This window comes from Populus alba, chromosome 6 (assembly GCF_005239225.2).
Source record: "Populus alba chromosome 6, ASM523922v2, whole genome shotgun sequence".
Taxonomy (NCBI): Eukaryota; Viridiplantae; Streptophyta; class Magnoliopsida; order Malpighiales; family Salicaceae; genus Populus; species Populus alba.
The window spans coordinates 21,771,915-21,786,686 of record NC_133289.1 but is presented as its reverse complement, the minus strand read 5'-3'; the positions used below and the strand labels follow the sequence as shown (position 1 = coordinate 21,786,686).

Here is a 14,772-nt window from a genome sequence, read left to right as displayed (position 1 = left end):
AATATAAGAGATTATGCATTTATTAAACCAGATCAATATTCCTAATTAGGATTGAAATAATTTAGGTAGTGTTTGTTTGTGCAATTGGATAATGTTTTTGAAAAATATTGAATTTTTTTAACTTTAAATTATTTTTTAAATATTTTTGGATTGTTTTAATGTACAAAATTTTAAAAATAATATTATATTATTATTTAATATATTTTTAAATAAAAAATATATTTTAAAAATTAACTAATACCATGGTATTATTAGTTGTGATGAGGATAAAAAGGAGTTCACATTTATTGATTTGTAGAGAATCTAACAAATACTTTAGGGAAGGCAAACACAATTTTTGTGGCATCTAACTTGATATGGCAAGGAAATTCAAGATTCATGCATACAAAATGTTTCCCCCAATAATACTGAGCATATCGTAAATTAATTTTTAAAATAAAATGATAAAATATTAGAAATACCCATTAAATACTTCTTAAGTTATAAAGTTTTAGTTACAAGTAGCCGAATAAAAATAAAAGCTTAAAAACGTTGAGAGGACTCACAAGTGAATGATAAGTGGTGCGCGTGTGTATATATATTTGATAAATCATTAACTTCTAATATATTTCTATGACAAAAATTTAGCATAATTTTTACATTACTAAATTTTCAATGACCAAATATAAAAAGTTAATATATCAAAAACTTTATTTTTTAGTTGTTTGGGATTTACATCTTATAAAAAAATCCACAATAAAACTATTTTTTAATAAATACCGATAGAATGCTGAGACATGCTTAAAACTTATAAAAAAAAATATTTATTTTTGGAATGTTAAACAATTTAAGGTCTCATTTGTTTAACGAAAAGTAATTTCTTGAAAATTATTTTCCGAACTTTTTTATATTTGTTTATTATTAGAAAAATTGGTACACGGAAAACACTTTCTAGTGAAATTAAGGAAAATTTAGCTTGGTTTTCAGGAAAGTGTTTTCAATTTATTTTAGGCAGAAAACACTTTCTGAAAGTTGTGAAAAATTTAAAACTATCATAGTATTTGCTGATTATATCAAATTTGGTCCTTGAACTTTTGATTGTTATATATATATATTTTTTTTTATCAATTTAATCCTTTAAAATTTAATTTTTATATTAACTTTGGTCTTTATTTTTATAATTTTTATTTTTTTTCCCTTATATTTTTTAATTTAAATTTTTTATCTATCAAATTCGATCCTCGTTCTTTTGATTGTTACTTATTTTACTTGAAATAATTTATGAAATGGTAATTTTTATTATTTTAATTTCTTCATCTTTTAATTTTTTTATTTGTTAGATTTGATCTCTATTATTTTAATTATTATTTATTTTATTTGAGATAATTTATGAAATTATATTTTTTTTCAATTTTACTTTCATTTAACTTTTTAATTTGTAAGATTTGTTTCTCATTATTTTAATAAACTTGAAAAAAAATAAAATATTAATAAATTATTTTCCAGCTCATTTTCCATTACATAACCAAGTACTGAAAAATATTTTCCAACTTATTTTTTTTATTATTAAACATTAGAAAATAATTTATCTTTTCATAATTTACTTAAAAAAATAACTATTTTTCAATAAATAAATGGAGCCTAACTTTATAATTTAGTTATAAAACCTAGATTAGCAAGATAGGTCCGAAAATTGATGAGCCAAAATACAGACTAACCCGAGTTAAAAAAAAAAAAAAAATGTAAGAAAGTATGTTAAAAACTGGAGTTAACCTAAAATTGAGTCAGAAGCTAAGTTTTATAACAAGTGTAGACATTATAATCATTACGCTAAATTTATAATCGCCTCAGGAGGTACCTATACGTAAGTGTAATTAATAATAACTCACTCATTAATTACTCCCAGAAAGATACATGTCAATTATTAATTACTCCAATAATTACCAGTTCCCAAATGCATTGAAAAACAATTCTAAAGTTTCTTTTGCCTGAATCATTATGATTGGCAGAAACAGAGTATGTGATGTGAAGTATTCCTATCGGATGACATCATTCTCTCTCCCCCCCCCCCCTTTGTCTAACTCAGATTCCTATTCCATTTTCAAAGTTCAAGTCTTTCTCTGTTCACTCTTTCTAATTCTTGATCCTTAAAACATCAAATACTTTAGAGGGTGTGTAATGTATATACTTAACTAGTGAAACTTTTCAACAAGACCCAAAGCAGCTTATTTGTCAAATCTTGAAAAAAATGTGGTCTTTAGCTCCTAAGATCCAGGACCCCTTTACCATTGTAGGGTAATTTCAAGACCCGTTTCGTTTCACTGATACTTCCAAGCATTTTGGGCATCGATCTCCTTCCTTTGAGGGTATGTACTTTCCTAGTATTTTTGGTTTTACGGTTTGTTTAGGTGAAGATTTGTGTTTTGGAGCTCATTATAGATCACCGACTTATGAAATTGCATTTTGGGGTTTGGTTTTAGCTATTTATGACTTTGTTTGAGGTTGCAAGAGGAAGTTGCTTTGCTCTGCTTAAACGGGTAGTAGTTATACATGAACTTCGGTCCCCATAAACTGTTTGCAACATAGGAGACAGGTTTTAAATTTTGGCAATCCAAGATTTGTTGCTTGGCCATGTGTGTCTAGTTAAGGGTCTATTTTGGGTTCCAAGCAGTTGTTAAGATATTGAAGAGAGTGTATGAAAGAGAACATCTTTATCGGCTTTGAAACTTTATATTTATGGTGATTAGTTGGTAGGATATTGAGATTTTAAGTGGATTTGGATGCTCTTTTTGTTGTAGTTGTAATACTGATTTGAAATTGTAAGGAGGTGGATCTCGAGGTCAGTGATATTCCGGTGGATTAGTTTGGATGGCATCTATAAGGAGAACACTGTCTCCTGTGCCTAGAGCTGGAACCTTATTAAATGGGGAAGCCTGTCAAGTGGCTTCTCCTTTGTCCAAGTCCTCATCGTCGTATTCTCAGAACTACTCAACTTCTGGTGGATTTCTATCTTCAATTTTTGGTTTATCAGACGTTCAAGCTTTTGCTTATGGTGTTTTTTCACCAAGATCTTCGAGACCATTGGAGAGGTCAAAATCCAAGGGGCAAGTTTGGAAGAGGGCCCTTTTCCATTTCTTGGTTTCTTTTGTGATTGGGGTTTTTATTGGACTAACCCCATTTGTCTCGATGAATTTATCTACGAATCCCATGTCAAAGCACCAAGCGTTTTCATTTGAGGTAGTATCTACTGTTGGGAATTTTGATAAGCATGAAGATATGACAAGAAATGCAACAACAATAGCAGAAAGGGGAGGACTTGAGAACAGTACCACACTGGAGCCACAAGTGAAGGAAGAGGAGTCAGGGGATGGGAATTCTAATGGTACCTCCATTAGCCTATCGCTCTCTGAAGATGTGAATTTGGTGTCTCGGAAACTCTTGATCATTGTGACCCCAACTCATGCTCGACCACTTCAAGCCTATTATCTGAGTCGTTTGGCGCACACATTAAAACTGGTTCAACCTCCTCTATTATGGATAGTTGTGGAAATGACATTGCAATCTGATCATACGGCTGACATCCTGAGGAGGACTGGGGTTATGTATAGGCATCTTGTTTGCAACAAAAATTTAACTGATATAAAAGACAGCAGTGTTCACCAAAGGAATGTGGCATTGTCTCACATTGAAACCCACCACCTTGATGGAATAGTCCATTTTGCAGATGATTATAACACTTACTCTGCAGATCTTTTTGAGCAGATGAGGCAGATCAGGTAACTATCGGTCTATGCAGACTACGCATCCCCATTCCTGTACAACTACTGTTTATTGGTTTTCCCTTTGGAATCTGCTATATTTTTATTATGTGAATTTGCAACTTCCGTGAAATTTTGCACAAGCTTTACAGTTCACAGTATGTTTGAAATTATGTATACAGTTTCTTGCTGTTCAGCTCTCTAATGAAATAAAGTAGTATCATTGGAATTGCATCACCAGATCCTGGACTTCAATGTATCATAATATAATGGACGATGGATATTTTATCTTTGCTATAGACTGAGTTCCTGCTGTAGTTTATGGTGTTAGAATGGATAGAAAAGCCAAGAAATACAAAAAATGTTGAATAAACTCATTTATGAAAATTTCACATGGGAAGAAAAGATTGCATATTTGTTTTTTTATATAATTACTGTCATTCTGAGAATGTTGTGAGATTGTTGACATGTATTAGGTTACAGTTTCTCATAAGTGATTGGAAACTCTGTATTCATTTTTATTTTTTTTAATAAATGCTATGAATCTGCTGCAGATATCTTCCGGCTAGGGATTTGCATTTCTTTGCATGACTTCCAGCTTTCTGTTCTTTACTCGCATCACATGCTTATCTATTCTTGGTTTTATACCAGTTTAATGTTAGGTGGATCACCCCTTTAAAGATATGCATTTTATGACATAACTTTCTGGTTCTCTACCTATTGTCATGAGAGTGCATGCCCTTTTTTACTTGCAGGCGGTTTGGGACATGGACAGTTGCCAAGTTAACAGGAAACAAAAACAAAGATTTTGTAGAGGGCCCCATTTGTAATGGAACTCAAGTTATTGGATGGCATGTGAATGACTCAAGGAGGAGATTTCGAAGATTCCATGCTGACATGTCAGGGTTTGCCTTCAACAGTACCATCATTTGGGATCCAAAACGATGGCACCGCCCTACGCCCGAACCTATTAGGCAGCTTGACACAGTAAGGGATGGCTTCCAGGTCAGTACCTCTTCTTGTCATCTTATCCATTGAGGACACCACATTGCAATCTGTTTGCTGCTGCTTCTATTCCATTAAAAATGAACCACGAATATTTTCTGGCTTTCCTTTTGCACTATTACTGATGGGGAAGTGAAATATAATGAAAGAATGAACCCTGTTTTTGACAAATTTGTTACTACCAGGGGTTTATTACTCTTAACTGGGTGACAGCAATACAGACAGAAGCTTTGCCTCCTTAAAGATAATCAATCGTTCTTTTTTCCATCCTTGTCTTTTTTCATTTTTTTCCTCTCAAAAGGGGAACATTCTCAATCCAAGAATTCGCTACTTACACTGGGCTTTGGCTTTAATAATTAACTTCACTTATGTGCTTCTGCAGGTTAGCTCATTTATTGAGCAAGTTGTGGAAGATGAAAGCCAGATGGAGGGCTTATTGGAGAACTGCTCAAGAGTCATGGTCTGGCTTCTGCAGCTTCAATCATCCAATTCCTTGTATCCTCCTAAATGGTTCCTTGATGGTAATCTGGATGTCATCACCCAGGCTGCATGAAATTCTTGCTTTAAAACGAGTCCATTTGGACAATTAAGGTAGCTCAGTTTCCAAGATGTTTGTCTTTAATTCATCATCTCTTGCCAATTAATTGGATTCTTTTCTATTTGAAACGTATGAGGCATACTCATATGCGTCATGAAACTAACCGATTCTCGTTTACAATTAGACTCGTCATTTCACATTCTAGGGAGTATGTCCCCTCCATTTGGTTAACAAGCCTCGGCTGGAATCAGTTTCCTGCTTACTAATAGCCTGTGGGGAGCAGTTCTTTGGTTTTACTTATGCCATGTGGCATTTCAAGTTCTATGCAAAATAGGATAGAACTGGTTCCTCTCATGAGATGCACAGACATCTTACTCAAGAAACAAAATGTGTCATGTAACATTGAGCTACCACATCACGCCTTTATGATTTATTTCTCGGTATTTCTTCTATCGTTCTCCTACTAACTTTTCGTGTTAAATGTAGGCACGGTAGGAGGGATGCATCCAGAATCACAGATCTTCCTGCTCATGGGTGAAACCAGTTATTTGGACAGACGGGTGCTTGGAATGGCCTTGGATACCACTGGCTGATATTTTACCTAATACATCAGAGTATAGGCAGCAGCACTGTTTAAACATTGCTTTTGTACAGTCGTATCATTTGTCCATTTTCAGTGTTGCTGCTCTTTCCAAACAAATTGGCTAATTTTTTTATTACTTGGGGAAAGGGTGGTTAAAATTGTAAACCACCCTCAAGTTCAAGCTTGGCACCAACATTTTTTATATTGTTTTAACGTTAAAGGTATCCTGTGTGTAAAACTCAAAGCAATTTTGGAAAATCTACTTAGTACTTGTCTGTGTCTAATCCATTGTAGAGGCTTCTCCTGAAGCTTACCTTTTCTATACACGCAGTGATACCACTGATGCAATGAGCTTCTCTATTCCTTCCTGGATTGCCATCTAAGAGAGTGATCATGTCAATTGTGTATGCTACAAAAGTTAAGGGCTTTTGCAATCTTTCCACTCGGATGGAAGGAGCTGTAGAAGCAACTTTAGAAAATGTAGCTGAAAAAAAATATGGAATTTACTTGTGGGATCAACAATCTCATTGCTATTATGGCTAGACCACAAGCAACAGCTCTAGCTAATAAACCGTTCTACGAAAACTTAAATGCTACGCTGCCTTGAAAATGGATATAAATATTATAAGAAAATGTTGCATTCAAGAATAGATATAATATTAAGAGAACCATAAGTAACTCGTCGATATGTCCGAGTGGTTAAGGAGACAGACTCGAAATCTGTTGGGCTGTGCCTGCGCAGGTTCGAATCCTGCTGTCGACGTTTCTATTCTTTTTTCCTAGCACTGATGATTCGGACTACAGGTCCTTTGTATGTCCTGATAATTTTGCTTCTCGCAAGCTATTCTAATTTCGCAGGCTGTGTGTTTTCTTTTTCTTTTTTTTTGATAGTCATATTTAAGATTGGATATTTTTTAGAATAATCATTTTTTTTATACATTTTCTTAATTCAAAGATATGAGATTTTTTAAAATTAGTTCTTACCTATCACTCAAAATTCTTATTTATTTGACAATCTTAAAAAAACATCCTTCCTTCATGTTATATAAAATCTAGTTTTAAAACTCAACCTAACTTGATTAGTGAATTTACTAATTTACTGATTCAAGACCAAACTAGATCACTAAAAAAAACTTGTATTAAAAAAAACATCATTTCTAGTTTTTTTTAAATGATTTAATTAGATTAAATCTTCTTTACTTATAAACCGGGTTGTAGAGAGTTCTGATTTGATGCTGATAAGTATGGTACTTTGATATTAAAAAGAATTTAATAAAATTTTGTAAATAGTGGTTTTAAAATCCAGTGTAGAATGTGCAGTGTCAAATGGAAAGCAGTTAACAGTAGTAATCTATGGGTGCTGTGACTCCATAATTGTGAACACCAACACTGTGACTCCATCATTTATTATTTTCAGCCGTAGTTTGTTGGATTGTTCCAAAAAGTCAATGCTTGTCATTTGCCCTAACGACAAAGTCGTCCCAACCCCTTACAACTTATTACTTTGTCCGTACATAAAAGAAATAGATAAGCAAACTTTTTTTTTTTTTTTTTGATAACGTGGGTGTCCGGGCCAGCTTACGCGCACCACGACTAAACCTACGGCCCACTGAACATCCTGTAAGCCCTAGTGAGCAGGTAAGGCACCGCGGAAGTGACAGAGATACCGCACAGGGAGGACCCAAGAGAAAGAGAAAGAGAGCAAACTCTCCAACCCCACTCCACTGGGACTCAAACCGGGGTTCGAAGGAAGAAGAGCTGCCCCCTTCACCACTTGAGCCACACACCTGTTGGTAATAGATAAGCAAACTCATTACATTGTAAAAATATCATCAACAATACAAATTTTTTTATTTATATACAAATATTTTTTAGCGATATAAAGATTAAGACTATTCTCTCTTAGATTTTTATTTATTTATTTAGTATCATAAATTTATTTTTTTATTATAAATCTAATAAAAAAATATTTATAGTTTTAATATATATTTTTTTATTAAAAAAATTATGCCTAATTCTTAACAAATACGTTTTCTTTTATTTTTCAAACAAGGAAAGGAATCTTTTGGTTAAATGTGGCTGTTTGAAAATATAATAAAATTTATTTTTAATAGCAGTATAAAGTAATGCCAACCACAATTAATACGCTTCCAAACTAGGATTAATTAAGGCGTATTTGTTTTTATTTAAAAAAAACTAAAAAAAAAATTTAATTTTACTTTAAATTAATTATTTTATGTTTTAAAATTGTTTTAATTAATTAATAAAAAATAAAATTAAAAAAATAAAAAATATTATAAAAAAGTTCTCACAGTAGACAACATGGTACTCGATATTAATGGCAACTACCAGTTAGTACCCCACCCAGAACACTACCACTCAATATTTCTGACAGCACACGTACAACAACAAGAACATGTTCAGTCTCTTCTTCTCCCTTATTACTTTGCTGTAAATCTTCTCGCAACGTTTTAATGGAAACAATTAACGTGCTTTCCTCTCTACGTGATTTTCAAGATTTTAGGCCATGGCGTCAACCTCTAAAACAAAGCTTTTTCAAACCCCAGTTGAAATCAGTGAGAGTACCGGCGGCTTCGAATAAGGAAACTTTGACAGTTGAAGCTGAGAGTGCTAGTTCTGACAGTCCTGTTTATGTCCATACACCCCCTAATAGAGAGCCCAGAACTCCTCATAGCGGGTAAAATTACTTTTATCATATATAACAGATGCTGGCTAGTATTTGTAATTTAGTGTAGACCAAAATCACAAATAGGAATTTTGGAAATTTTTATGGTTTTGATTAACATCTCGGGTTTATTTGTTTGTTTGTTTATACTGATGGAATGATTTGTGGTTTCTTAGTTGTTTGAATATTGGAATTTTGATTTTTGGAGAATTTTCTATCACGAAAATTGTACATATAACTTGATAGCATGGCCGGCCGATGGTTATTCATGCACACTACAGTGAAAGATACTAATTTTTGGACGTGGACTTGAACTTTTGATACGCATTCTAGTTATTTAGCTACAGTTTATTTAATTTGCAATATTGCTTACAATTATCAGCTAGGTCCATTGCTTGAATCTGCAGGTACCATTTCGATGGAACACTGCGGAGATTTTTTGAGGGTTGGTACTTCAAAGTCTCAATTCCAGAACGGAAGCAGAATTTCTGTATTATATACACTGTTGAGAACCCTGCGTTTCAAAAGAAATTGACAGGCTTGGAAGTGGCACAGTATGGACCTAGATCAACAGGAGTTGGGGCTCAAGTTCTTGGCGCTGATGACAAGTTTATTTTCCAGTACTCTGAAGAATCTCAAAACTTCTGGGGAAGTAAGTGGCCCCGCTGTCTAATGTTAAGCAAGCCAACTGCCTTTTGTTTTCCATGAGATGGATATTTACTTCTTTGCGTATGCAGGCAAGCCTGTTCATTTAATCTAATGCTACAACGGAAGAAGTTGTGTGTTCAAAGTCTAAGTGATAGTTTTCTAATGTACAGGCAGGCATGAGCTGATGTTGGGGAATACTTTTGTGGTTCAGAAAGACATGCAGCCTCCAACTAAGGAGGTTCCTCCTCAGGTTGATATGCCTTCTTTGAATTCTGTCTTGTTCATCATAAATCTTGACACTGTTAATTTGTTATTCACATTTTTCCTTTATAATCTTACAATTTTTTGGTTAACAAGGGTTTAACATGCAGTTTTCTTAGACTGATTTCACGAGAGATTCTGTAGTTCTGAGGTTAAATGTCAATTTACACGCTATACCCAATAAATAAACCTGTGTGGCCACTCTACCAGCCAGCGTTAGTTTGTAAATGCTGAATCCGCAACAGGATAAAATTATGGGCACAGCCAATTTAATTATGAGCAATTATTTGCGCTATGGAGCATCCAATATTTTGGAATGTGCTTGCTCATTCGATGATCTCGAAACGCTTTAGCTTCATATTACGTTTTCAGCACTTACATTCATCAGATCCTTTGATGATCGGAGAGATTTATCTTCTACGCTCAGACTTCCCAATAGAAAATGATGTGCTCGATAGGAATGTCTAAGTAGATTAGAAGTAAATCGGATAGGTAAATTGAATCCAACCTATAACTTACAGTTTTCTTTTATGTTTTGATTTGTGCAGGAGTTCAATAGAAGAGTTTTGGAAGGTTTTCAAGTCAGTCCATTTTGGCATCAGGGTTTTATTCGTGATAATGGCAGGTACTTTCTTTTATCACTCACTGCTGTATCTTCGAGTTAAGATAATTAAGTGAAAGGTTTGTATGAATAGTAATGGATACTAACAATGATAGCAGCCATACTTTATATTTATATGCTTAGGGTTATAATAATAATAATAATAATAATAATAGTGATGCACTACTTCACATGATAACAAAGTAATCATTTATGTTGTGGCCAGTGATAAGAGTTTGGGACCAATAAGTTTGTTCCCTCTGTAGTTTCAGGTTTGAACCTTAGGTTGTTCATATGATGGTCACTGGAAGTTTACATGGTCGTTAACTTCAGGGCCCGTGAGATTAGTCGAGGTGTGCGCAAACTGGCCCGGACACCCACATTAAACTAAAAAAAAAAAAAAAAAAAGCTATATAAGGTGCATGCGTGTATATACAAATATATACATATAAAACAAGGTAATTCCTACAGGAGACACCACTTCCATAATATATCCTCTCAAGGTGGAGACTCTACTCGAAACTGAGACTGGAAATGAGAGAAAAAAAAATGATAAAAGAGCACTTATAATCAAGTAGTCTTGTTGCTTCCATGATAGGAAAAAGGATTGACAATGAGCAAAGACATATCAGCAGAGGTGAGGTAATATGGGAATGAGGAATGGACCATCAACAAAGGAATACACTCCCTGGCCTATTAAATAAGGCTTCGTCTGCATCCTTTAGTAAAGAAAATTGGTGTTTGATAGCTTTAAGGAGATTATTTGTTGAGTATTTGAAAGAGAAATGATAGCAGTCCCATGAGAAACTGAAGCATCAGCAGCCATGATAGGCATATAAACAACACCAAAAACGTGGCCAACAACAACGACAAGGTAGGCACTAGAAAATGGAAGAGAAATTGATGTCGATGCAGTGGAGAAGGAGGGAGGAATCGATGCATTCATATTGGAGTTCATGGTTAGATTATTTGTAGAATTAAGAATTCTTAATCTAAAAACTTAAAATATTAGACGAGATTCTAAAAATAGTTTTATATTATTTTTTTATATGAAATTTTTTTAAGGTTAAAATTTTTACAGGTTTATACTATTTTATATTTAGTTTTTATTAATTAAAATGAAAATGATAAGATTTTAACTCTTGATAACCCGGTAGAGATAGGTTTGCATGAATAGTAATAAATGCTAGTAATTATATTAGCCGTCTTCTGTATTTATATGCTTAGGATTGTATACAGCAACAATAGTAGTAGTAGAATACATACACATGATAACAAAGCTATATAAAATATATACATATACCAGGTAATTCTCATAGGAGACACTCTTTCCATAATACTTATTGAGTTGAGAAATTTATGAGGGCTGTTCCTGTAATATATGATCAGAAGTTTTGTGGGAATCGGACTGTCGTGATTTGTTTTATCGCACGCCTTTTATTTTTGTCAATGTTGTATTAGAGAATTCACAGTCATGGTTACAGCTGGTTGCGGAAACTTGAGCTGTGGCTTTTAATACAATCCTGTGCCTTATACGTGGCAGGAACAACAGCCCGTTTTCCAGTGCCTAAGGATCCAAGCTAATGGGTTAAGTCTTAAAATGCACTGTTAGTCCAGCACCCTGTCTTTGTTTGAGTTGGTGACCAACTGATCAACTGACTAATTGTTGTAGATCAAACATACTCTTGTTGGCGAGCTGGGAAATTGACTATATTTTTTTTTGTTCTTCAGTTGTTTTCAGTATGTTATTTTGACATGAGCTGAACTTCTGATTGCAGGACAGATTATGTTAGAACTGTGAAAACTGCTCGTTGGGAGTACAGGACTCGGCCCATTTATGGATGGGGTAGTGTTGGGTCTAAGCAAAATTCTACTGCAGGTTGGCTTGCTGCTTTTCCTGTATTCGAGCCTCATTGGCAAATATGCATGGCAAGCGGGCTTTCAACAGGCATTGACTCGTTTCCTTATTTTTCTTTGGCAATTAATAATCCGGCTTTTTTGTTCATATTATTTTTTATATCTATCTTTTAGTTAAGCTGTTTGATGTTTATTTATCAGGAAAAAAAAGGATTATCTTTGTTAAATTCTTTTACTTCTTATTGATCGATGGGTCTTTCCTTCTTGTATCAATCCTTTCGTTTTTCCTTTCCTTCCCCTTCCCTTCCCTCCTGAGATATGGACAATGCTACAAGATCATTAAATGAATATAGTGAATATGGATCTTGAGTGTTTGAATAGTGAGCCCTCCTGCTGCTCTAGGGGTCAAGAGGGATTGAGTATGTGAGACCACAGCATCCAGAGGCTCGAGGGATGGTTATATTAGAATGTTTTTTGAATATTTTTAGTAGAAAGTCTTGCAGAAAGTATTGTGATGTATTATCGGGAATAATTGTTGGGTTTTGATTGGATTGCAGGCTGGATAGAGTGGGAGGGCGAAAGATTTGAGTTCAAAGATGCTCCTTCTTATTCAGAAAAGAACTGGGGTGGAGCCTTCCCAAGAAAATGGTTTTGGGTGAAAATCCTTTTGTTTCTTCACAAGTCTCTTGTAGTCCATATACTTAAGTTTCATTGTTGCTTGTTCCATTATAGAGAACGAACGACTTAATCTAATTTTCAACATACAAAATATGCTACCAGGTCAAAAGGTTTTTCAAATTATAATTTTGATGCCTGAATTTGGGATGGCGGTGCTTTACTTGGGCCAATATGCAGTGACTTTTTCTGTGGTTATTGAGCCTGCTTTTTTCCTGAATCTGATCAGATGGCTCACTTTTGAATGTGCTGTATATCAGTGCAACTTATTTGTTTAGGCATCATTTCCTGGTAGGTCTTTTATTGGATAGAGCTTATTTAATTTTCTAGGATGATCCCCGAGAAAATGAGCCGCTGAAGCATCTGTGAGTTGTAATTGTCTGCATATAAGTAGCCTGAAAAAGGAAATAATGGCAAAGAAAAGAAATTGTAATTGTCTGTATGTTCAATTGTTGATGTTGTGCTGCAGCTTCAGTGTAATGTCTTCGAAGGTACAAGTGGAGAAGTTACTTTGACTGCAGCTGGTGGAGTGAGGCAGTTGCCTGGACCAGCTGGCTCTGAGATACATGAAAATGCTGCACTGGTACTTCTCTATAACAATTTCTTCACTTTCCCATTCCAGTTAATTTTTTTTTTCTCGTAAATCTTTTGAATCTGTCTTTAATTATCCCAGGGAAAATATTCCAACAGGTGTAGAAAGAATGAAATACCAAACTACTAATATTAATTAGTATTTTTTCATTTTGATTTCTTTAGAATGCCATTCGGTTTCCTGAAATATCAGAAGAGCCAACAGTGCTCACAATTTTAACAAGCTGGGATCATAAGCACACATCATGATGTTTACTGGTGCAGATTGGAGTACATTCTGATGGTGTTTTCTATGAATTTGTGCCCTGGAACGGTGTTGTGAATTGGGAAATTTCTCCATGGGGTTACTGGCACATGTCTGCAGAGAACGAGAAACACTTGGTAAACTGTTAAAACAATCTCTTATTTCCTTGTGCTAGACTGCTAGTGCTAATAGTCTCAAATTATAAAACCTCTCAATATAATCCCTGTAAATTCTGGTATTGTTTTCTGCTTGAATGAGTGAAATTTAAAATCAGGATTCACGAAAGCACTAGCAAATCCATATATTACAGAAAGTCTCAAGTCTTGTTTGGGAAAATACACTGGATGTATAGGGCGGCACAGTTATTAGAGGTGTAAGATGTTGCTTCTTGTCAGGTTGAATTGGAGGCAAGAGCAAAGGATTTGGGAACACCTATACTTGCTCCAACAGTGGAAGCTGGTCTTGCTCCAGCTTGTATAGATACATGTTCTGGTGTTCTGAAATTGCAAATGTGGGAGCGGAGACCGGACGGAACTAGGGGAAAGGTACATGTTATTAATCATACCAATATATCTGTCTGTTTATCAAATTGTGTGTAGTAACTTTCAGTTTTCCAGTTCATGCTACATGATTCTAACCTCAGCAGTCATTTTTCTGTGGCATCAATAATCAACTGGCTATGAGACATGAGATCAAAAACTCTAAACCTTAGTTGTGCAAACATGACCTGACGCGAACATTCACCCGTATTCACCATTGATAGTTTACAGAAGGTTGTCCCATTTTTGCTCACATTTTGGGATAAGATGTTCTTATTCTTTTAACCTTCGTTGTATTAGGTAATTTTGAAAGTTACGAGTGACATGGCAGCAGTGGAAGTTGGAGGAGGACCATGGTTTACCAATTGGAAAGGCAAGACATCTGCTCCAGAGCTCCTTAGACGTGCTCTTCGAGTTCCCATTGATCTGGATGCAGTTTACAATTCTGTTCCATTCTTCAAGCCCCCCGGTTTATAGTCAGTTGGCTCATGCTTTCGTTCCACCAAAGGAATCCCTTTTTCATTACTTGAAATAGAAAAGGAAATTTGGCACAGTGTGGATGGGACTGTTTGCATGAACCTGAGGATCAGTCTGGCCAAACGCTATGGATATCCTTGCTTTCTAAGAAGCAAATATATATACGTGGCTTTGACTATAATCTCTAAATGTTGAAATGATTTTCTTGATTATTGAATGATTATTTGTGTTGATTAGTATAAATTTCTTTAGATTATTAGTTTATATAAATTAAATAAAAAGTTAATCAAGTTTATTTTATATGATATAGCATAATTATTTTTATAATTA

At 34.5% G+C, this 14,772-nt stretch overlaps 2 protein-coding genes and 1 non-coding gene across 4 annotated transcripts; all 3 read left to right on the top strand.

Moving 5' to 3' along the window:
- The first annotated feature begins 2,018 nt into the window (after positions 1-2,018).
- LOC118053451 (probable beta-1,4-xylosyltransferase IRX9H) lies at positions 2,019-6,147 on the top strand. Of its 2 annotated transcripts, XM_035064702.2 has the most exons (4): positions 2,020-3,755; positions 4,493-4,742; positions 5,125-5,333; positions 5,767-6,147. In XM_035064702.2, the coding sequence occupies exons 1-3, from the start codon at positions 2,848-2,850 to the stop codon at positions 5,293-5,295; spliced, it is 1,329 nt and encodes a 442-aa protein (XP_034920593.1). In that variant the 5' UTR covers positions 2,020-2,847; the 3' UTR covers positions 5,296-5,333; positions 5,767-6,147. The 2 variants fall into 2 exon arrangements, with proteins under 2 accessions (XP_073266357.1, XP_034920593.1); XM_073410256.1 differs by lacking the exons at positions 5,125-5,333; positions 5,767-6,147 and adding an exon at positions 4,928-5,118 and having other exon boundaries at positions 2,019-3,755.
- Positions 6,148-6,544: 397 nt separating this feature from the next.
- Positions 6,545-6,626, top strand: TRNAS-CGA (transfer RNA serine (anticodon CGA)). The gene has a single exon. It is a non-coding gene; the product is annotated as a tRNA-Ser (tRNA).
- A 1,641-nt stretch (positions 6,627-8,267) lies between these two features.
- On the top strand, positions 8,268-14,742 carry LOC118053486 (tocopherol cyclase, chloroplastic). The gene is made up of 10 exons (XM_035064768.2): positions 8,268-8,561; positions 8,957-9,201; positions 9,368-9,447; positions 10,007-10,083; positions 11,838-12,007; positions 12,474-12,571; positions 13,061-13,174; positions 13,447-13,563; positions 13,822-13,971; positions 14,266-14,742. Exons 1-10 carry the CDS (start codon positions 8,338-8,340, stop codon positions 14,440-14,442), a joined length of 1,452 nt encoding a protein of 483 aa, XP_034920659.1. The 5' UTR covers positions 8,268-8,337; the 3' UTR covers positions 14,443-14,742.
- The last annotated feature ends 30 nt before the right edge of the window (positions 14,743-14,772 follow it).

Bases quoted from the DNA above. Each gene is read 5' to 3' on its own strand.
- LOC118053451 (XM_035064702.2), top strand. From the start codon at position 2,848: ATGGCATCTATAAGGAGAACACTGTCTCCTGTGCCTAGAGCTGGAACC. The intron at 3,756-4,492 runs GTAACTATCGGT...TTTTACTTGCAG, and splicing joins GAGCAGATGAGGCAGATCAG to GCGGTTTGGGACATGGACAG. The intron at 4,743-5,124 runs GTCAGTACCTCT...GTGCTTCTGCAG, and splicing joins CAGTAAGGGATGGCTTCCAG to GTTAGCTCATTTATTGAGCA.
- LOC118053486 (XM_035064768.2), top strand. From the start codon at position 8,338: ATGGAAACAATTAACGTGCTTTCCTCTCTACGTGATTTTCAAGATTTT. The intron at 9,202-9,367 runs GTAAGTGGCCCC...TCTAATGTACAG, and splicing joins ATCTCAAAACTTCTGGGGAA to GCAGGCATGAGCTGATGTTG. The intron at 13,972-14,265 runs GTACATGTTATT...TCGTTGTATTAG, and splicing joins CGGACGGAACTAGGGGAAAG to GTAATTTTGAAAGTTACGAG.